We start from the raw sequence: 22,934 nt of genomic DNA, 5'->3' as shown, positions 1-22,934 counted from the left end.
CTTCCAAGGCCAGGTTGGAGCAGCCTGGGATCATGGAATGGGGTGGAATTCCAGGAGCTTGAAATCCCTTCCCACCCAAACCATTCCGTGATTCCCAGAATTCCTGACACTCCCCGGAAGCGGGAACTGATCCCAAAAGCTGCTGCTCCCAGACAATTCCAGCGGCTTGGGAATGCTCCCAGTGGGATTCCAGAGAAACCTTTCCAGGAAGAGTTTTTCTTCCCTCCCTCCATATTCCCATTTCCATGGAATGGTGCTGCTTCAACCTGGAACTTTTCCAACTTTTTCCATGGATCCCATCCCACCATTCCAAGAGCAGGGAGCCACCAGCCCACCGTGGGTGCATGTCATGATTCCAGGATTTGGGAAGTGGGAAAACGCTACGGGATTAGGAATTGTCTCGCTGTGGAATGGATTCCCAAAGTGTTCCCGGCAGGAATCCATTCCCTCACGGTGATCCAGGAAATCCAAGCTTTTCCTGGCAGGGATCCATTCTGTCCGGGTATTCCCATGATCCCAGCAGGGATCCATTCCCTCCCGGTATTCCCGGTGATCCAAGGTTTTCCCTCTGGAAGAGCTGGCGAGGCCCAGCCCTGCCCCTCATTCCCCAGTGGAATTCCAGTCCTTTCCTGTGCCTTGGGAATGAATCCATGGGGAATTCCCACTGCCAATTCCAGCTGTTCCAGTGCTCCCCACCCCTCCCATCAATCCCTTCCAAACATTTCCATGATTTTCCATCTCTTCCCATCATTCCCATTGTTCCCCATCATTCCCATCATTCCCATTGTTTCTGTTTTTCCCATAATTCCCATCACTTCCCATTATTCCTGTCCTTCCCAACATTCCCCTTATTCCCATTGTTTCCATCACTCCCCAACATTCCCCACCACTTCCCAACATTCCCAGCGCTCCCTCTGATCCCACTGCTCCCATCTCTCCCAATCCCTCTCCAACATTCCCATTGTTCCCAGTCATTCCCATCCCTTCTCAATATTCCTCATCCTCCCGTCCCTCCTCATCCTCCCCATCAATCCCATTGTTTCCCATTGTTCCCATTGTTCCCAACCTTCCCCATCCCTCTCCAATATTCCCAATCCTTCTCCATCCCTCCTCATCTCCTCCCATCTCCTCATCCTTCCCCATCCCTCCCATTGTCCCCATCGCTCTCCAATATTCCAAATCATTCCCCATCCCTCCCATTGCTCCCGTCCCTCCCCATCCTTTTCCAATATTCCCAATCATTTCCCAACATTCCTCATCCCTTCCCATCGTTCCCATCTCTCCATCCCTTCCAATCACTCCTATTGCTCCCATCCCTCCTTATCCCCCCCAATATTCCCAAAGCTTCTCCATCCCTCCTCATCTCTCCCGTCTCTCTCTTTCCTTCCCCATCCCTCCTATTGTTCCTCCTCCCTCCTATCCCTCTCCGATATTCCCAAACCTTTTCCATCCCTCCCATCCGTTCCCATCCCTCCATCCCTGCTCATCCCTCCCATTGTTCCCATCCCTCCCACTGTCCCCATCTCTCCCCATTATTCCCAAACTTTTTCCATCCCCCATTCCCTCCCATTGTTCCCATCCCTCCCATCCATTCCCATCCCTCCCATCCTTTTCCATCTCCCCATCCCTCCCATTGTCCCCATCCCTCCCCAGTATTCCCAAACCTTTTCCATCTCCCCATCCATTCCCATCCCTCCCATCCTTTTCCATCCCCCATTCCCTCCCATTGTTCCCATCCCTCCCATCCGTCCCCATCCCTCCCATCCTTTTCCATCTCCCCATCCCTCCCATTGTTCCCATCCCTCCCAATATTCCCAAACCTTTTCCATCTCCCCATCCCTCCCATTGTTCCCATCCCTCCCCAATATTTCCAAACCTTTTCCATCTCCCCATCCCTCCCCATCCCTTCCATTGTTCCCATCCCTCCCCAGTATTCCCAAACCTTTTCCATCTCCCCATCCGTTCCCATCCTTTTCCATCCCTCCATCCCTCCCATCCTTTTCCATCTCCCCATCCCTCCCATTGTTCCCATCCCTCCCCAATATTCCCAAACCTTTTCCATCTCCCCATCCCTCCCATTGTTCCCATCCCTCCCCAATATTCCCAAACCTTTTCCATCTCCCCATCCCTTCCATTGTTCCCATCCCTCCCCATTATTCCCAAACCTTTTCCATCTCCCCATCCCTCCCATCCGCTCCCATCCCTCCCCTCGCTCCCTCCTCTCCCACTTCCCGGCTCCTTCCCAAGCTCCTTCCCGGCGCTCCCGGATTATCCCGGCTCTGATGTCACCCCTGCGGCTCCGCTGGGAGGGACCTGCGGCCCCCTCCCCCTCGCGCCGCTCCTAGAGCCCCTTTGGGGAGGGGGCTCCGATCCATCCCCGCATCCCTCCCTCCCTCCATCCATCGCTGCATCATTCCCGGCTCTTCCCAAGGATGCTCCTTCCCCCCCGCTCCCGGCAATCCGTCACTTAGCAACGCCCGAAGGGGGGGGAAATTTTGGGATCAAATCCGCCGGGATGAGGATTTAAACTCTGCCCCGCTCCTGCCCGGCCAGCGGCGAGGAGGCAGCGCCGCTTCCATCCGAGAATCCCGGTTTTTATTCCCGCGGGAGACGCGCTCGGCAAGTGTGGGAAGAGACGGTTCCCGATGGGGCTCCGCGTTTAACGGGCGAAGCTCCGGATCCCGAAATTCCCGAAATTCCTGCGTGGGCTCCGTATCCCTGCATTCCTGCGAGCGAGGGCTCCGTATCCCTGCATTCCTCTGCAGGTGACTGCGAGGGGCCCGGTGGGCAGCAGGGACATCCACGATTTCTTCTTCTTCTTCTTCTCCTCGCTTTTTTTTAATTCCCTCCTCCTCCTTTTCCTCCTTTTCCTCCTCCTCCTCCACGCCGAGGCAAAAGTCGCTTCCGTCTTTTTGGTGTGACTTTGGGCGCAAAAAAAAAAAAAAAATCCGGGGAGAGAGAGAAAAAAAAAACCAGGAAAAAAAAATCCAGGAGGAAAAAAAAAAAAAAGAAAAGAGAGAGAAAGAAAGAAAGAAAGAAAGAGAAAGGAAGGGAGGGGAAGCGACGATCCCTGCGGAGATGAAAGGCTGGATGCGAAGAGTGACAGAGGCCACCCCTGGCTGGTGACAAAGGCCACCCCCGGCTGGTGACAGGGCCACCCCCGGCTGGTGACAGCGGCCACGGCGCTGGCAGCGATGGTGCTGCGCTCTAACCCTGGCATCATTCTCTTGTGCTCTTTCCTGCCCAGTGACTACATCATCGAGGAGAAGACGGCCGTGCTGCAGAAGCGGGAGCATGAGGGCTTCGGCTTCGTCCTGCGCGGGGCCAAAGGTAAGCCCCGAGCTGCTTTTCCAGCCGTTTTTCCCAGGATTTTCTTTTTTTCCGGAATTTTTTTCCCCCCCAGGGTTTTTTTACAGGGATTTTTTTCCGGCGTGGTTGTGCAGCGCTGGGAATGATCGGGCTGGGGCGATGGCGTGGAGTGGGGTTGAGGGTTTGGGGTTTGGGGTTTTGGTTTGGTGCTGGTGGTGCCTTGGAATTTTTGGGAATTTTCACTCCTTTTTTCCGTCAGGGAATGAACGTCCCAGGGTTCTCATTCCCGCTAATCCTGGGGGGCTCCGAAGGGATTTTCATCCCTGGCTCGGTTCGGTGTCGTGGTCGGAGCTTGTGGGTTGGGAGTTCTGGGGGTTGTGCTGCTGGTGCTGCTCATGGTGCCTTGGAATTTTTGGGAATCTTCAGTTGGCTTCCCTGAGGGAATGAACAGCCCCTGCTCAGCTCCGGAGCCCCATTCCCAGCAATCCTGGGGGGCTCCAAGGGGATTTTCTTCCCCGGATTTCTCCGGTTCAATGCCGTGTCCTGCTGCTATCGTGGCTCTCTCGGAATTTTGGGGATTTTAGTGCTGACGATGCCTTGGAATTTTAGGGAATTGTCTCTGCTTTTCCCTGGGAGAATGAATGGCTCGGGGTTCTCATTCCCGGGATTCTCATTCCCAGGCTCCAGAGGGATTTTCCTCCCTGGCTCGTTCGGTGTCGTGGTCTGGGGTTGTGGATTGGGGTTTTGGAGGGGGGTGTGATGCTGGTGATGCTTTGGAATTTTTGGGAATTTTCACTCCTTTTCCCCGATGGAATGAACAGCCCTTGCCTGGCTCGGGATCCTCATTCCCAGTAATCCTGGGGGGCTCCAAGGGGATTTTCCTCCCTGGATTTCTCCAGCTCAGTGCCGTGTCCTGCTGCCATCGTGGCTCGCTCGGAATTTCGGGGGTTGTGCTGCTGGTGCTGCTCGTGGTGCACTGGAATTTTTTGGGAATTTTTGCTCCCTATCCCTGGGAGAATGAACGGCTCCGGAGCCCCATTCCCAGCAATCCTGGGAGGCTCCAAGGGGATTTTCCTCCCTGGATTTCTCCGGCTCAGTGCCGTGTCCTGCTGCCATCGTGGCTCTCTCACATTTTTGGGCTGGTGCTGCTCGTGGTGCCTTGGAATTTTTGGGAATTCTTTTTCTTTTCCCTGAGGCATGAACGGCTCAGGATTCTCATTCCTGGGATTCTCATTCCCAGGCTCCAGAGGGATTTTCCTCCCTGGCTCGTTCAGTGCCGTGGTCTGGCGTTGTGGATTTGGGGTTTTGGGGGGATTTGGTGATGGTGGTGCCTTGGAATTTTTGGGAATTGTCACTCCTTTTCCCTGAGGGATGAACGGCTCAGGATTCTCATTCCCAGTAATCCTGGGGGGCTCCAAGGGGATTTTCTTCCCTGGATTTCTCTGGTTCTCTCCGGTTCTGTGCCGTGTCCTGCTGCCATTGTAGCTCTCTCGGAATTTTGGAGGTTTTAGTGCTGGTGGTGCCTTGGAATTTTTGGGAATTTTCACTTCTTTTCCCCCCGGGAATGAACAGCTTGAGATTCTCATTCCCAGCAATCTGGGGGAGCTCCAAAGGGATTTTCTTCCCCGGATTTCTCCGGTTTAGTGCCGTGTCCTGCTGCCATCGTGGCTCTCTCAGAATTTTCAGGAGATTTTCTGGGGATGCTGCTTGGAATTGTTGGGAATTGTCACTTTGCTTCCCGGAGGGACGAACGGCCCCTGCTCAGCTCCAGAGCCCCATTCCCAGCAATCCTGGGGGGCTCCAAAGGGATTTCCATCCCTTGTTCCGTCTTCTCCTTTCCCACTTTCTGGGGGTTTTGGCGCGGATGCTGCTTGGAATTTTTGGGAATTTTCACTCCTTTTTCCCTGTGGGGATGAACAGCCCCTGCCCAGCTCCATCCATGGGGTTTTGGGGTTGGAATGCTTGGAGCTTTTCCCTGGATTTTGGCTGGGGGCTTTTGGGATCCCTGGGGAAAACCGGGAGAGCTTTTCCTGCTGCTCCCACCCTGGAGCTCATTCCCGGCTCATCCCGGGGTTCTCCCACGGCCAGGATCTTTCCTGGGAGTTTCCTGTGGCTCCTTTGGTCAGAATTCCACCTTTTTGCTGCAAAAAAAAAAAAAAAAAAAAAAAATCCCTTGGAGACTTGGGAATGTTCCTATGGATTTAGGGAAGAGGAGGAGGCGGGAAAAGCTCAGGATGGAGAGACCTCTCCACCCCCGGCATTCCCAGGAGCAGAGGGACAGCGGAGCTGTTTTCCATGTGGGAGGAAAGCTGGGAAGAGCTGCAGATCCAGGGCTGGAATGGGATTTTCCAGGAGAACTCATGGATTTCCGTCCTTCTGTCCATTCTGTCCCAAGTTTTGCCATCCCAGTGGGAATTTCCCTCCCGTTCCCTATGGATTTCCCATCTGTGGAGCACCAAGTGAAACTTCAGGGCCCAAAATGGCATCCATGGGGTTTTTTTTGGGATCAATCCCACAGCTTTTGTGTCAGAAGAAATGGGAAATTCAATCCCATTCCCTGGTTTTTTTCTTCCTCTTTTTTTTTCCTTCCCGGCTCTCCTGCCATTCCTGGTTTCCCTTCATGTGCCAGGGCTGAGGGGAGTGTTCGGAGTGGGTGTGTGGCTCTGTGGGATTTGGGAATTCTGTGGGATTTGGGAATTCTGTGGGACTCAGGGAGGTCATGGATGCAGAGGGGTCCTGGCCTGGAAGCTCTGGAATCTGGGAATGCTGCCTCTGGAGCAGCATTCCCAAGTTAGGGAAGTGGCTTGGAATCCTCCCCATTTCCCAGCCCCTCATCTCTGTATTCCATGGATTTGGGGCTGGAATTCCATGGGTTTTAGACCAGGAATTGGCCCCATCCATGTCAGCACTGATCCCTTTGGATTTTCCTGGAAAACCACTCCAGACCTCTGGGGAAAAGAGGGAAAAGGAGCTGGAAAAGGCAGGGCTGGAGCTTCATTCCGGGCAGGAGGAGGAAGGCGGATTTTGGGATGATCCTTAAAGGAATTTGCTCTTCCTGCTGCAAATTCCTCCCTGGAATTTTTCCCATTCCGTGGGAAAAGGCTCTGCCCACCCTGGGGTCCTGCCCAGCCCATCCCAGCCCTGGCTCTTCCCAATTCCCAAGGGGAACATCCCATCCCATCCCGTTCCATCCCAGGATTCTGAGTTATTCCCGTTTATCCCGGTCCCTGCAGCTCTCAGAGCTGGCCTTGCCCCACATCCAATCCCCTGGGAATTCCCAGGGAATCTGTGGCTCTCCCTGCATCCCTGGAATTGCCCAGGGCCAGGCTGGAGCAGCCTGGGATCATGGAATGCCGTCCTGGAATGGGATGAGCTTTGAGGGCCCTTCCCACCCGACCCATTCCGTGATTTTATGGATTGCAGGGATGTGTCCTAAAATCCAAATTAAGGGAATGAATCCACGTTTTTGCTGGATGGGATGAGTTTTCCTTGGTTTGCCTGGAGAGAACCGGGTCATTCCCAAAATTCCTAAGATTATTCCTTCCTGAGGATCTTCTGAAGGAGAGGGAACGGCCTGGAGCTGGGCTGGGGAGTTGGATATTCCAGGTGGGAATTCCCTGAGCTCAGAACTTCAAATTCCAGGATCTGTGGAATCAATGGATCCTTTGGGAATTCCCTGAGCTCGGAGCTTGCCAGGATCCATTGGGGATTGAAGGATCCTTTGGGAATTCCATGAGTTTGGAACGTTCTGGGATCCGTGGGATGGGGATCTGCTCCAACTGCTTGACCACTCCAGGGATGGCCAGGATGGGAATTGGTGCTTCCAGGATGGAATTTTGTCCTCCTGAATGGGATTTTGGTGTCCCCAGGATGGGATTTGGTGCCCCCAAAATGGGATTTGGTGCTTCCAGGAGGGATTTTGATTCCCTGGGATGGGTTTGGTCCCTCAGGATGGGATTTGGTTCCCTAGGATGGGATGGATTCTCCAGGATGGAATCTGGTGCTTCCAGGATGGGATTTGGTGTCCCCAGGATGGAATTTGATCATCAGGGTGGGATTTGGTCCCTTCAGGACAGAATTTGGTCCCTCAGGTTGGAATTTGACGTTCCCTTGGATGGGGTTTGGTTCTCCAGGATGGATTTGGTGTCCCTAGGTTGGGATTTGGTTCCCTCCTGAATGGATTTTGTCCCTCCCAGATGGATTTTGGCGCTCCCAGCCCTTCCCAGTGACCCAGCTCCACCAGGGCTTCTCCCACAGCTGGCTCTGGAATTCCACCTTGGAATTTTGGGAATTTAAGCCCAGGAATTCCCAATTCCCCAGCCAGGGCCGTGGTGGCTCCTCAGAGGGTTCCAACAGCACCTCCTGGAATTCCGAGTCCAGAATTTTGGTGGGAAAGGCTGAACCTCCTGGATGGGGAATTTCCCTCATTCCCAGCAGGGACTTCCTGGATTTAATTCCCAACTTTTTGGTTGGAATTCCCAACTTTTTGGTTTGGTTCTCCCGTTGGATGAGAGACTCTTCCCATTGGATTTCTCCCCTGGGCATGCACTTAGGGATGGATTTCCCATGATTTCCACAGCTGGAGCATTCCCTGGATCAGGTTTGGTCCCAAACTGGTTTTGGGAATGGCTGAGCTGGGAGAGGTGGATCAGGATTCCCAGGATTTGCTGGGAGCAGGGATGTCCTTCTCCTCTCCCTTCTCCATCCCCACGGGTTGTAAAACCTGGGAGAAAAATTCCCAAGGCCAGGAAAGGGCTTGGATCACCCTGGGATGATGGGAAGTGTTCCAGGGGTTGGAATTGGGTGGGATTTGGGTCCCTTCCCACCCAAACCATTCTGGGGGAGCTCCAGTGCTCCCAACACCAGGAGGACCTGGAAATCCTGGAGCAAATCCAGAGGACTGGATCAGCTTCCCTCTGAGAAACTGGGAATGTTCTCCTGGAGCAGGGAGGGATCCAGGAGAGCTGCAGGGGGACTGGGGACAAGGCCTGCAGGGACAGCACCCAGGGAATGGCTCCCACTGCCAGAGGGCAGCCATGGGTGGCATCTTGGCAATGAGCAATTCCTGCCTGGGCTGGCATTGCCAGAGCAGCTGGGGCTGCCCCTGATCCCTGCAGTGCCCAAGGCCAGGCTGGAGCAGCCTGGGATGGTGGGCTTGGAATGGGATGGGCTTGAAGGGCCCTTCCCACCCAAACCATTCTGGCATTTGGGACACTCAGAATCCATCCCCAGGGGTTTTTATGGAAGTTGGGGATGGCAAAGGGAAGGGAGACCCTTCCTGGAGTGCTGAGATTGCCAGTGAAGCCCCCAGAGCCCAAAATCCCTTCCTGGAGAGGAGTCGGGGTGGGGATGGATCCAATGCCAGGCTGGGAGAGCTGGGAATGGAGGGAATTCCCTGGAGAGGGAGCCTGGGCTGGGATTTTGGGAAGGGATTCCCAGAGCAGCTGGGGCTGCCCCTGATCCCTGCAGTGCCCAAGGCCAGGCTGGAGAAATCTGGGATGGTGGGAATTGTCCCTGTGTCTCTTTGTCCCCTCCTGGATGAAATTCTGCTCCCGGAATGATTCCATAGGGAGACAACTCCCAATTCCTGAGCAATTTTCCCATTTGCCAAATCCTTCAGGCTCTGGCAGCACTTCCCAAATCCTGGATCACGACGTGCACCCACCGTGGGCTGGTGGCTCCCAGCCCACGGGAAAAGCTGGAAAAGTGCCTGGAATGACACATGGATAACTCAGGCGATGGATGGGCCTGGAGTGCGATGGGATCCGTGGGAATGTGGGATTCGCTCCGTGAAATTTATCCCAGAGAATCCATGGCTGGGACCCCTGGACGTGTCCAAGGCCAGGTCGGATGCTTGGACCATCCTGGGATCAGAGGGGCTGAGATCCTGGAAGGATCCTGGAGGGTTTGGAGAGCGCTCCGACATTCCGTCGGAATGTCTAAAAATAGGGATGAGCTGTCAAGCGTTTGCCACTTCTCCCGGGAAAGGCAGAAATCGTGGAAAGCCGTTGGTGGGAAGCAGCTGAGAAGCTTCAGCACATGGAGGGGTGGCAGGGAAAGGTTCCCGGGGTGCGATCCATGCCGGAGTGGAAAAATCCCGCCTAAAATGTGGGAATAAAAACGGATGGAGGAGGAAAAGTCTTGGATCTGGGTGGAAACGGAGGCTTGGTTTGGCGGGAAGGGAGGGGAACGTTGGGAATGTTGCTGGAAGGGCGTCAAAGGAGAGGCCTCCGGGGTCACCTCGGGGATCTGGGATCTGTCAGCTCCTAAAAATCCATTTCTTGGGAGAATTTGTAGGGATGAGAATTTCTCCTGGCTCCTGATCCGCTCCAGGTGGATTTGGGAATGCGGAGACCCTGCGGCTCTGTGGGAAGGACTCAGCTGGAAGTGAAAGGGAAAGGGGAAAACTTGGGATAAGGAGGGCAGGAAGGATTGAATGGGTGGATTTTCCTCAGGCTGGATTGTCCCAGTGGGAATTTCTCCCATTTTTTGGAGCTGTGGCAGATCCAGGTGGATCCTCTGGATCCATTCTGGGAGCCAAAGATTTGGGATCAACCTGGGGTGCAATTCATGGATGCTGGGAATGGAAACGCTTGGAAAACTTCCTGGGCTGTGCCCGTGGGATCTCCTGGATCCCGAGGGATCCTTGGGATGGGCTGGGAGGTCCTTCCCAGGCAGACCCCGCCAGGATTGGGGAATGGTGGGATCCTGGCCCATGGAATGCCGGCAGTGCCTCGGGAAGGGCCCCCGAGCCCCCCAGGGATCCGTGCAGGCAGAGCCCGGGAAAAGTGGGATGTGCCCCGGGCTGGGGGCCAGGGCAGCTCCGCTGGGATCGGGGCCGGGATCGGGAATGTCCTTCTGGGCCTGCCCAGCTCCTGCCAGGAGCCAGCGGGGATCGGGATCTGCTCCAGGGAATGAGCCCCGGGAACAGAGGGAGCGGCCTCAGCCTGGGCCAGGGCAGGTTTGGGTTGGAGATTTGGGAATTTCTCCATGGAAAGGGGTCAGGCCTTGGCAGGGGCTGCCCAGGGAGCTTTGGAGCCCCATCCCTGGAGGTGTCCAAGGAATCCCCATTCCCGGTGGGATCCAAACCCATGTGGGTGCAGCACTGGGGGACACGCATCGGGGGTGGCCTCGGCAGCGCTGAGAACAGTTGGGTTTGATGTTCTCCAAGGGATTTTCCAACCCAAATGATTCCCTGACTCCATCATTGATTCCATGACTGATTCTATTATTGGTTCCATCTTGGATTCCATCTTGGATTCCTTCTTTGAATTCATCATTGATTCCATCATTGATTCCATTATTAGTTCCATTATTGATTCCATCATGGAATTCTTTCATTGATTCCATCATTGATTCCATCTCAGATTCCATCTAGGGTTCTATCCTTGTTTCCATGACTGATTCCATTATTAGTTCCATTATTGATTCCTTTATTAGTTCCATGATTGATTCCATCTTGGATTCCATCATTGATCCCATCTTGAATTCTTTAATTATCTCCATCATTGATTCCATCATTGATTCCATCTTGGATTCCTTCATTATTTCCGTAATTGATTCCAATACTGATTCCACCTTGGATTCCATCACTGAGGTGGGAACAGGGGCAGGACAAGGGGTGGGATTCAAATCCCTGAATCCATGGATGTGGCACTTGGGGACACGGATCAGGGGTGGCCTCAGCACTGCTGGGAACGTTTGCGCTCCAAGGATTTTCCAGCTCCGTAATTCCACGATTTTAGGAATGCTGTGCACGGGCTGAGCCTTCCCCTATGAAATTTCCTTGGAAATCCCTCAGTTCCCCTTCCCGTTGTGTTTTCCAGCCGAGACCCCGATCGAGGAGTTCACGCCCACGCCGGCATTCCCAGCGCTGCAGTACCTGGAATCCGTGGATGTGGAAGGAGTCGCCTGGAGAGCGGGATTGCGCACGGGGGACTTTCTGATCGAGGTGAGCTCATCCCAGAATTCCACTCCTTCCCCGGGAATTTCGGGAATTGCCCAGGAGTTTTGGAATTCTACCGGGTATGGGTCAGGAGGATCCGGAGTCCTCCAGGTCATGGAACTTCCAGAGGTTCTTTGGGCGTGGATCCAGAGGGATCCCGGAGTCCTCCAGGTGTGGATCAGGAGGATCTGGAATTCTCCAGGTGTGGATCCAGAGGGATCCAGAGTCCCTCAGTGCCAGCGAATCCCTCTGGAATTGTGGCTGCTCCATCCCGTGGAGAACACACTGAGATGTTCAGGGTGTTCCCTGGATTTGTTGGTTCTTTAGGGATTTTCCTGGCTGGAGGAGGAACTTGGGATGTTCCCATGGAATTGGTGGCAACAGGACAGGGCTGGAGTTTGGAAAGGTGGAAAAAAGGCTTTCCAGTGGGAAATCCAAGGAATGGTTCAGGGACTGGATCCAGGCACTGCTTTGGTTGGAAAGGGATCATGGAAAGTTGGATTGCAATGGAATGTGTGGAGTGTTGGGATTGGGATGGATCCTGCCAGGCTGGGAGAGCTGGGAATGTTCCCTGGAGCAGGGAGGGATCTGAGAGAGCTGGGAATGTTCCCTGGAGCAGGGAGGGATCTGAGAGAGCTGGGAATGTTCCCTGGAGCAGGGAGGGATCCAGGAGAGCTGGGAATGTTCCCTGGAGCAGGGAAGGCTCCAGGCAGAGCTGGGAATGTTCCCTGGAGCAGGGAGGGATCCAGGCAGAGCTGCCAGCACAGGGCAGGGCCTGCAGGGGCTCCAGGAGAGCTGCAGAGGGACTGGGGACAAGGCCTGCAGGGACAGCACCCAGGGAATGGCTCCCACTGCCAGAGGGCAGCCATGGGTGGCATCTTGGCAATGAGCAATTCCTGCCTGGGCTGGCATTGCCAGAGCAGCTGGGGCTGCCCCTGATCCCTGCAGTGCCCAAGGCCAGGCTGGGCACTGGGGCTGGAGCAGCCTGGGATGGTGGGAATTGTCCCCAGAATGAGCTTTGAGGTTCTTCCCACCCAAACCATCCCAGGATTCCATTTGGGATGAATCTCTGGCATTTTGTGCTGCCTGACGTGTTTTGGGTGGGAATCTGATCCCGATTTTCTCCACGCTGAGGATTTCAGGCTCTGTCTCCATGGAAAGCTGGGAGGAGACCTGGGATGTTCCAACTCCTGCTTGTCCTGACAGGAGAAGGAGAAAAACAGAGCCTAGAGGGATTTGGGACGGCTGGAGGCTCCTTTCCATGGAGAAATTCCCAAATCTCCAACCCAAACCTGCCCTGGCCCAGGCTGAGGCCGCTCCCTCTGTTCCCAGGGCTCATTCCCTGGATAACTGGGATGTGCTGGGAATTCTCATGGGGTGTGAGCACAGAATTCCCAGATTATTGAGCTGGGAAAGAATTCCAAGGTCAGCGAGTCCAAACTGGGCCCGATCCCCACCAGAGCCCCGAGTGCCACCTCCAGGAATCCCTTGGACACCTCCAGGGATGGGGCTCCAAAGCTCCCTGGGCAGCCCCTGCCAAGGCCTGACCCCTTTCCATGGAGAAATTCCCAAATCTCCAACCCAAACCTGCCCTGGCCCAGGCTGAGGCCGCTCCCTCTGTTCCCGGGGCTCATTCCCTGGAGCAGATCCCAATCCCCGCTGGCTCCTGGCAGGAGCTGGGCAGGCCCAGAAGGACATTCCCGATCCCGGCCCCGATCCCAGCGGAGCTGCCCTGGCCCCCAGCCCGGGGCACATCCCACTTTTCCCGGGCTCTGCCTGCACGGATCCCTGGGGGGCTCGGGGGCCCTTCCCGAGGCACTGCCGGCATTCCATGGGCCAGGATCCCACCATTCCCCAATCCTGGTGTGGTTTGGGTTGGAAGAACCTCCCAGCCCATCCACTTCCAGCCTCTGGACACCTCCCACTGTGCCAGGCTGCTCCAGCCCCAGTGCCCAGCCTGGCCTTGGGCACTGCAGGGATCAGGGGCAGCCCCAGCTGCTCTGGCAATGCCAGCCCAGGCAGGAATTGCTCATTGCCAAGATGCCACCCATGGCTGCCCTCTGGCAGTGGGAGCCATTCCCTGGGTGCTGTCCCTGCAGGCCTTGTCCCCAGTCCCTCTGCAGGCCCTGCCAGGGGCTCTCAGCTCTCCCTGGATCCTTCCCTGCTCCAGGGGAACATTCCCAGATTTCCCAACCTGACTCCACAGGGGCTCCAGCCTTGGAACACCTCCAGGGCCTCCTCTGGATTCATTCCAGTGGATTCAGGAGCTGTGTTGGGAATTCCCTGAGCTCTTCCTTCCCCACTGGGATTTGTCCCTTTCCCTCTGAGCTCTGCGAGTTCCTTTTATCCATGGAATCCAATTTCCAGATGTTCCTCCTCTCTGCCTTTTCCATGGATAATTTCCCAGCTCCAGCCTCGCATATTCCCTGAACTTCCATTTGGGGCCAGTGTGACACCGGGAATATCCCAGCTCAGCACCCGGGAGCGGCTTCCCAAAATCCTGGAGCTGGTCCCATGTGCTTCTCCTCAGAATCCCGGGATCCCTGGGCTTGGAAAAGAATTCCAAAGGCACCGAGTCCAAGCTGAGCCTGATCCCCAGCCCAGAGCACTGAGTGGAATTCCAGGAATTCCCTGGACACCTGCAGGGATGGGCACTCCAAACCTCCCTGGGCAGCCCCTGCCAAGGCCTGACCCCCTTTCCATGGGGAAATTCCTGCGGATTCCAAGCTTCCAGAAATCCTCCAGGTGTGGATCAGAAGGTTCTGGAATTCTGCAGGTGTAGATCCAGAGGGATCCAGAGTCCCCCAGGTCACCGAGCTTCCAGGAGTTTTCCAGGTGTGGATCCAGAGGGATCCAGCATCCCCACATGTGGATCAGGAGCTTCCAGAAGTTTTCCAGGTTTGGAGGATCTGGAATTCTCCAGGTGTGGATTAGGAGGATCCAGAGTCCTCCAGGTGTGGATCAAAAGGGTCTGGAATTCTCCAGGTGTGGATCCAGAGGGCTCTGGGCTCCTCCAGGTGGCGGAAGTGCCAGGAGCTCTCCAGACTGGGATCAGGAGGATCTGGAATTCTCCAGGTGTGGATCGGGAGGGATCCAGGGTCCCCACATTCCCTTTGGGAATTGGATCACCCCTGGAGCTCTCCCGAGCTGCCCTTGGTGCCAATTCCAGCCCTGAATTCCCTTCGGGAATACGCTGGCAGGAATTCCTCCCAGAAAATCCGGAGCAGCCTTTGGAACAGGCACAGTTCAGGCTGAAAATCAGGAAAATTCCTCCTGGAGGGAATCAAATCCCAGTGGATTTGGAGGACCTGGATCCAGGAAGAGCTGGGAATTCTGGGATTTGATCTCCGAGGGTTTTCCAACCTCCAACAGTTCCATGATCCCATGAACCACATTCCGGGAATGGCTCCATGAGGAAATTCCCGGTGCCACTCTGGGGAACTGCCAAGATCCAACCTCTCCGGCAGTGGGATTGGGAAAATCCCACCGGAATTCCAGAGGAAAATCCAGGATTTCCAGCCTTTTGTCTCCCCCCATCCTGGGAGGTTTTCAGTCCTGGAATTTTTGCCATGAGGAGCCTTGGAAGTGGAAAACTTTGACCACTTCCATGAGAATTCCATGATTCCTTAAGGAATTGGTTGGGAATTCCCAGCATTTGGGATGCAGACATGGCTGGAAATCTGTGGATATTTCCAGGATTAAGGGACAGATTTTATTGTTATCCCAATGTTTTTAAAGGAAAAACTGGGATGAGGGATCCAGGTGGGATCCCAGCATCCCCTGGGGAGGTTTCGGTGGGATATTTGGGAATGTTGCTCCATGGAAAAGGTTGGGAAGCTTTGGAAGGAGCGGTGGTGGAGTCAAATCCTTGGGAATGTTCAAAAAACCTGGATTTGGGAATGTGGGTTAGCAGTGGTCTCTGAGGGCTTTTCCAACCACTACAATTCCATGATTTTCTTCGGGAATGAGGAAAAATCCTGCTCTGGGCAGCGGTGGGAATGGGATGATCGCATCCCAACCATTCCATGATCCCAATGAACAAAATTCCAGAGTTTTTTTAAAGACACGGAGCCCAAAAATACAGAAGGGTAGGGAAAAATCCTCTGGGACAAAAAATTCCCCCTCTGGAATTGTGGGAATGAGGGAGCGCTGAAACATTCCCAGATCCTCTCCCTGCTGGAAAGGTCAGGAAGCAAAAAAAGCAGGAAATGCGGATAATTCCGGCTCCGGAGCGTGGGAGGTTGATAAAAAGGATCCGAGGAAATATCAAAGGCCGGGATTTCGGATCATTGGGAATTTGGGAGCAACAGAAAAAAAAAAAAAAAAAAAAAGAGAGGGAAGAGGCTGATCCAGCTCCAGTTTTTTAATGGAAATGCTCAAAATTTGGGATATTCTGGTGTGGGGAAAAAAAAAAGCTGGAATGTTCCGCTCTGAGTTGGGAACGAATGCGGAGCTCGGATTTCTCCGGGAGGTGTCTCGGAACACGAAGTTTCCCAGTAACCAAGGAGAGAGGAATTCCTAAAAATATCCATTCCCAAATTACCGGGCTGGGAGAGCAGATCCCGGAGATCTGCGGGAAGGGGGGTCCGGGAATGCTGCTCAGCCCTGGAATTCCGGAGGCTCAGGATGAGCACTGGGCTCTCCCAGCTTTCCGGAGGGGAGGAATTGAGGGAAATCAAGGCAGGGATGAATTGGGAGCACAGGGAATTCCAGGATTGAAATCCCAAGGAATTCCATGGGGATGGAAGTCAGGCTCAGGTTATCCCGAAGGTTTTGTTGGAATTCCTTCAAATTCAGGTGGAAATAAATAGAATTAGGAGTCGGAGACAATTCCCAACAATTCCCTGGCTGGATCCAGGTGGGAATCAGGATCTGATCCCAGGGAAAAGGGACAGGATGAGAGGGAATGGCCTCAAGCTGAGCCAGGAATGAAATATTTGGGAAAAATTCTTAATGGAAAAGGTTGGTAAGGATGGGAATGGGCTGAGCGGGACAGTGGGAATCGACATTCCCAAGGGATTTCAAATCCATGGATCAGGATGGGAATGGCAGTGCTGGGAATGTTCCCAGTGGGATTTCCAGCCTCAGGGATTCCCAGATTCCAGGATTTCATTCCCAACCTGAGAAATGCTGATGGGAGAACCTTGGAAATTTCCCATTCCAGCAAACCCTGCGAGGCAGGGAATGGAGGTTCCAGGCTCGGGGATTCCCTTGGGAAAAGGGAATTCTCCCAGGAATTTCTGGATTTCTCATGGATTTTTTTGGTTGGATGTGGTGGCAGATCCTGGAAGGACAAAATTCCTGAGCTCCCTGAAATTCCCACTTGGATCCCAGGTGGAGGATGGATCCAGCAGGATTGGGATGGGAGCTGGGAATGATTCAGGAGGTGGGGAAAGGGGATGAGGATCCAGGAATTCCTGGCTCTGGAATGCGGGTGTGGAATTCCAGCAGTTTGGAAGGAGCTTGGTACACATGGAGAGAATTCCCTGGATTTCAGTGAATCCCATGGGAATTTGCCCATGGAATGGGGTCAGCTTGGAGAGGGGGAAAGATCCAAGTTGTGTTCCTCGGGAGGATTTTGGGATCTGGAGAATCCTGGATAATCCCAAATTCTCCGGAATGGCAATCCCTGGATTTCTGCTCTTTCTTCTTGCTGAAGATTGATCCCAAAATTCCTGGAGTTCTTGCCAACACTCTGTCCTAATCCCATGGATCCATCCCGAGGGACAGCCCTGAGCCCATTCCGGCTTCTTTGCTCCGGGAAACTTTGGATTCCCGGGAATCATTGTGTGGAATTGTTGGTAGCTCCCAAGTTTCCCAGAGCAAAGGAGCTGGAATGGGCTCGGGGCCGTCCTTCGGGATGGATCCATGGGATAAATACGGAGTGTTGGAAAGAACTCCTGGAATTTTGGAATCAACCTTCACCAGGAAGGAAGAGCAGAAATCCAGGGGTTGCCATTCCGGAGAATTTGGGATTATCCAGGATTCTCCAGATCCCAAAATCCTTCCGAGGATCCCGGCTTGGACCTTTCTCCCTCTCCAAGTTGACCCCATTCCATGGGCAAGTTCCCATGGGATTCACTGCAATCCATGGAATGGTTTTCCAGGGAATTCTCTCCATTCCAAACATTCCATGACCAGACACTCCAAAAAAACCTGGAAAAACCCCATTTTTTTGGGAATCTCCCAGCAGGAATTGGCCATTCCCCTCTCCTCCTTGCCATCACCAGGCAGCGAGACTCCCGACCACCGCAAAAAATACGGGGAAAAAAAAAAAAAAAGGAAAAACAGGATTTTTTTTTTCCAACTGGGAATTCTGATCCTTGGTTTTTTTTTTTTGGGAATGCAGGTGAACGGAGTGAACGTGGTGAAGGTGGGGCACAAGCAGGTGGTGGCGCTGATCCGGCAGGGCGGGAATCACCTCCTGATGAAAGTCGTGTCCGTCAGCCGCAAGCCCGACACCGAGGAGGGATCCCGCAAAAAGGGTGAGCCGCCATTCCCGGGAATGTTGGGATGTGCTGGTTTTTGGGATGCGCTGATTTTCGGGATGTGCCGGTTTTAGGAATGTTTCTATTTTTTTTTGGGATGTGCCTTTTTTTGGGGACGTGCCAGTTTTTGGGATGCGTCAACTTCAGGGTGCGCCGATTTCAGAATGTGCCAATTTTTGGGATGTGTTGATGTTTGAGATGTGCCATTTTTTGGGATGCAATGATTTTTGGGATGTGTCCATTTTTTAGGATGTGCCAGTTTTTGGGATATGCCCGTTTTTGGGATGCGCCAATTTCAGGATGTGCTGTTTTTTGGGATATGCCATATTTTGGGATACGCCAATTTTTGGAATGTGCCAATTTCGGGACGTGCTGATTTTTGGGATGTGTTGATGTTGGGATCCAATGATTTTTGGGATATCTCAATTTTTTGGAATGTCCCAGTTTTTGGGATGTGCTGATTTTTGGGATACTCCAGCTTTTGGGATGTGCTGGTTTTTGGGATGCGCTGATTTTCGGGACGTGCCGGTTTTTGGAATGTTTCTATTTTTTTTTGGGATGCGCCATTTTTTGGGGATGTGCCAGTTTTTGGGATATGCTGGTTTTTGGGATGCGTCAACTTCAGGATGCGCCGATTTGAGAATGTGCCAATTTTTGGAATGTGTTGGTTTCGGAATGCATTGGTTTTTGGGATGTGTCCATTTTTTTGGGATGTGCCTGGTTTTGGGATGCGCCAATTTCAGGATGCACCAACTTCTGGGATGTGTTGATATTTGAGATGTGCCATTTTTGGGGATGCAATGATTTTTGGGACGTGTCCGTTTTTGGGATGTGCCTGGTTTTGGGATGCGCTGATTTTGGGGATACTCCAGGTTTTGGAATGCGCCAATTTCAGGATATGCTGTTTTTTGGGATGAGCCAATTTTTGGGATACGCCAATTTTTGGGATGTGCCAATTTCGGGACGTGCTGATTTTTGGGATGTGTTGATGTTGGGATCCAATGATTTTTGGGATATCTCCATTTTTTGGAATGTCCCAGTTTTCGGGATGTGCTGATTTTTGGGATACTCCAGCTTTTGGGGTGTGCCAGTTTCGGGATGTGCCAGGTTGTGGCATGTGTTGATGTTTGGGATGTGCCATCTTTTGGGATGTGCTGGTTTATGGGATTTCAGGGATTCTGGGGATTCGGGATGGGCTGGAGCGGCCCCAGCAAGGAGAGGGAATGGCAGGGGTGGAAAATTCCAGGTGGGAAGCACGAGTTTTTTGGGATGTGCTAATTTTTGGGATACACCAATTTCAGGATGTGCCAGTTTTTGGGATGTGTTGGTATTGGGATGCAATGATTTTTGGGATACATCCGTTATTTGGGATGTGCTGGTTTTTGGGATGTCCCGATTTTTGGGATGTGCCAATTTCAGGATGCGCCGATTTTTTGGGATGTGTTGATGTTGGGATGTGCTGATTTTTGGGATGTGACAATTTTTGGGATGTACTGGTTTTCGTGATGCAATTTTTTTTGGGATGCACCAGTTTTTGGGATGCACCTGGTTTTGGGATGCGTTAATTTCAGGATGCACCGATTTTTGGGATGTGTTGGTGTTGGGATGTGCTGATTTTTGGGACGTGATGATTTTTGGGATGCGCTGGTTTTTGGGATGTTTCCATTTTTTAAGGGACGTGCCATTTTTTTGGGATGTGCCGGTTTTTGGGATACGCTGATTTTTGGGATGCGTTGGTTTTTGGGATGCATCAATTTCAGGATGCGCCGATTTCCAAATGCACCAATTTTTTGAGATCCGTTGATGTTTGAGATGTGACGATTTTTGGGATATGTCCATTTTTTGGGATACACCGATTTCAGGATGCACTGATTTGGGGATGCACCAATTTTTGGGATCTGTTGATGTTTGGCGTGTACCAGTTTCTGGGATGTTTCCATTTTTGAGATGTGCCAATTTTGGGATGTGTAGATTTTTGGGATGTGCTGGTTTATGGAATGTGCTCGTTTTTGGCATGCATCATTATTTGGGATGCGCCCATTTTGGGATATGCCCATTTTTGAATGTGAAGGATTTTGGGATGTGCCCATTTTGGAATGCGCAATGTTTCAGGATGAGCTGTTTTTTGGCATGTGCTGATTTCTGGGATGTTCCAACTTTTGGGATGTGAAGATTTTTGGGATTTGTCCATTTTTTGGGATGTGCTGATTTTTGGGATGTGTTTATTTTGGGATGTGCCCATTTGGGAATGTGAAGATTTTTGGGATGGTTTGATTTTTTTGGGATGCGCCCATTTTTGGGATGTGCTGGGTTTTGGGACACTTTGATATTTGGGATGCAAAAATTTTTGGGATTTGGTCATTTTGGGTTGTGCTGATTTTTGGTAAGAATTGATTTGTGGAATGCATAAATTTTTGGGATGAGCCCATTTTGGGATTTGCCCACATTGGGATGTGCCCATTTTTGTGGTGCATCATTTTTTTGGGATGTGCTGATTTTTGGGATGTGATGATTTATTGGGATGTATAATTTTTTGGGATGCATGGATTTTTGGGATGTGCCCATTTTTGTGGTGTATCATTTTTTGGGATGTGGCCATTTTTTGGGATGCGCCCATTCTTTGGGATGTACTGGGTTTTAGGACACATTGATGCTTGGGATGCAAAAAATTTTGGGATTTGCTCATTTTGACTGTGCTGATTTTTGGGATGTGATTGTTTTTGGGATGCATTAATGTTTGGGATACAAAGATTTTTGGGATGTTCCCATTTTTGGGATGTGCTGATTTTTAGGATGTGCCAGTTTCTGGGATGTGCTGATTTTTGGGAATGTGGGAGGTGGGCAGGGAAGATCAGGAAGGTCCCAACCACAGCTGTGGAGTTGTGGTGTTTTTTTGGGAATGGCTGAATTCCCAAGGTCTGGAATTCCTGGAGTTGTGGTGGTTTTTGGGAATGGCTGAATTCACAAGGTCTGGAATTCCTGGAGTTGTGGTGGTTTTTTTGGGAATGGCTGAATTCCCAAGATCGGGAATTTCTGTAATTGTGGCAAAGAGGAACGAGAGTTTTGGGAACTCATGGATACAGGAAAGGAGAGATTTGGGGGATCCTGGGATGAGTTTTGGGAATCAGTTTCGATTCCCATGATTTGGAATTCCTGGAATTCCCATCAGTTGCTCCAGGCTCCGGCTCCACCTGGGAATTGTTGGGATGGGAATCAACCCTGGGAATTGCTGGGAATGTTGTGGGGCAGGATGGTGATCCCAAAGGAACACCAGGAATTCCAGGATGGAGCCAGGGAGTTGCTGTGGCAGTTCCTGGGCATGGCTGGTCCTGGGGGATCCCAGAAAGTTCTGGGATTTCATTCCATGGGTTCTGGATTCCGGGAGCAGATCCAGGAGCTCGGGCAGAGCAGGGATTTGTCCAGAGGGACGAGAACTTTAGGAAGGAGACATGATGGGTTTGGGGGGATTGGGACTGGAATTCCAGGGAATGGGAGCAGGGGGGTGGGAAAAGGGGGTGTAATTATGGGATTGGGAAAACAGGATGGAATTATGGGGATAGGAAAAGGAGATGGAATTATGGGCTTGGGAGCAGGGGATGGAAGTATGGAGATGGGAAAAGGGGATGGAATCAGGGGGATGGGAGTTTGGGAAACGATGGAATGGAGGGACAGGAGCAGGAGCAGGAAGATGGAAGCAGGGATGGAAACAGGAGATGGAAGAGGAAGGATGGGAGCAGGGAATGGGAGCAGGGATGGGAGCAGAGGGATGGAAGCAGGAAGATGGGAGCAGGGGACAGGAGGGACAGGAGCAGGAAGATGGAAATGGGATGCAAGAGGAGGGGCAGGAAAGGGGATGGGAGCCGGGAATGGCAGCACAGGGATGGGAGCAGGGAATGGAAACGGGATGGAAACTCAGGGAATGGAAGCAGGGGATGGGAGCAGAGAGATGAGAGCAGGGGATGGAAGTGGAGGGATGAAAATTGGGAACAGGGGAATGGGAGCAGGGGCAATGGGAGCGTGAGGATGGAAATGGGTGGGCAGGAGGGACAGGAGCTGGGATGGGAGCAGGGAATGGAAACAGGATCGGAGCAGAGGGATGGGAGCAAGGACAGGAGCTGGGATGGGAGCAGGGAATGAAAACGGGGGAAAGGAGCAGGGGATGGAAGTGGAGGGACAGGAGCAGGGATGGGAGCAGGGAATGGAAACACAGGACAGGAGCAGGGACAGGAGAGAGGAGCAGGAATGGAAGCTGGGAAGGGAGGAGAGGGATGGGAGCAAGGAATGGAAATGGGATGGGAGCAGGAGACAGGAGCAAGGGATGGAAAGAGCAGGACCGGAGGGACAGAAGCAGGGATGGATGGAAACAGGAATGGAAGCAGGAATTGGAAACAGGGATGGGGGCAGGGGAGTTGGAGTAAAGAATGGGATCAGGGATGGAATCAGGGATGGAATCAGGGGGATGGGAGCAGGGATGGAATCAGGGATGGAATCAGGAGGATGGGAGCAGGGAATGGAAACACAGGACAGGAGCAGGGACAGGAGAGAGGAGCAGGAATGGAAGCAGGGAAGGGAGGAGAGGGATGGGAGCAGGGAATGGAAATGGGGAAATGGGAGCAGGGGATGGAAATGGGATGGGAGCAGGAGACAGGAGCAGGGGATGGAAAGAGCGGGACCGGAGGGACAGGAGCGGGGATGGATGGAAACGGGGATGGAAGCAGGAATTGGAAACAGGGATGGGGGCAGGGGAGTTGGAGTAAAGAATGGAATCAGGGATGGGATCAGGGATGGAATCAGGGGGATGGGAGCAGGGATGGGATCAGGGATGGGAGCAGGGGATGAGATCAGGGATGGGAGCAGGGAATGGGATCAGGGATGGGAGCAGGGAGTGGAATCAGGGGGATGGGTTCAGGGATAGAATCAGAAGGATTGGAGTAGGGGATGGGAGCAGGGATTAGAGTAGAGAATGGAATCAGGGATGGGATCAGGATGGAATCAGGGGGAGTGGAATCAGGGGGATGGGAGCAGGGATGGAATCAGAGGGATTGGAGTAGGGGATGGGAGCAGGGCTTAGAGTAGAGAACGGATTCAGGGAGTGGAATCAGGGGGATTGGAGTAGCGAGTGGAGCCGGGGGATGGGAGCAGGGCTGGAGCAGGGGGATGGGAGCAGGGAATGAGGGGGGCCGGGATCGGGG

General features: G+C 53.0%; 1 protein-coding gene across 1 annotated transcript in view; it reads left to right on the top strand.

The window, feature by feature from the left end:
* LOC141728985 (SH3 and multiple ankyrin repeat domains protein 3-like) overlaps window positions 1–22,934 on the top strand; it is a gene marked incomplete at its 5' end in the record, with an annotated part of 77,119 nt that overhangs the window by 11,540 nt on the left and 42,645 nt on the right. Inside the window, 3 exon segments of the mRNA XM_074540308.1 lie at window positions 3,248–3,330; window positions 11,136–11,260; window positions 17,604–17,739. Of these exon segments, the coding sequence (XP_074396409.1) occupies window positions 3,248–3,330; window positions 11,136–11,260; window positions 17,604–17,739 (344 nt within the window).

The sequence above is a fragment of the Zonotrichia albicollis genome, chromosome 4 (genome assembly GCF_047830755.1).
Source record: "Zonotrichia albicollis isolate bZonAlb1 chromosome 4, bZonAlb1.hap1, whole genome shotgun sequence".
Lineage (NCBI taxonomy): Eukaryota > Metazoa > Chordata > Aves > Passeriformes > Passerellidae > Zonotrichia > Zonotrichia albicollis.
Note: the sequence above shows the minus strand (reverse complement) of the source record. Positions and strands in the feature narration are given on the sequence as shown.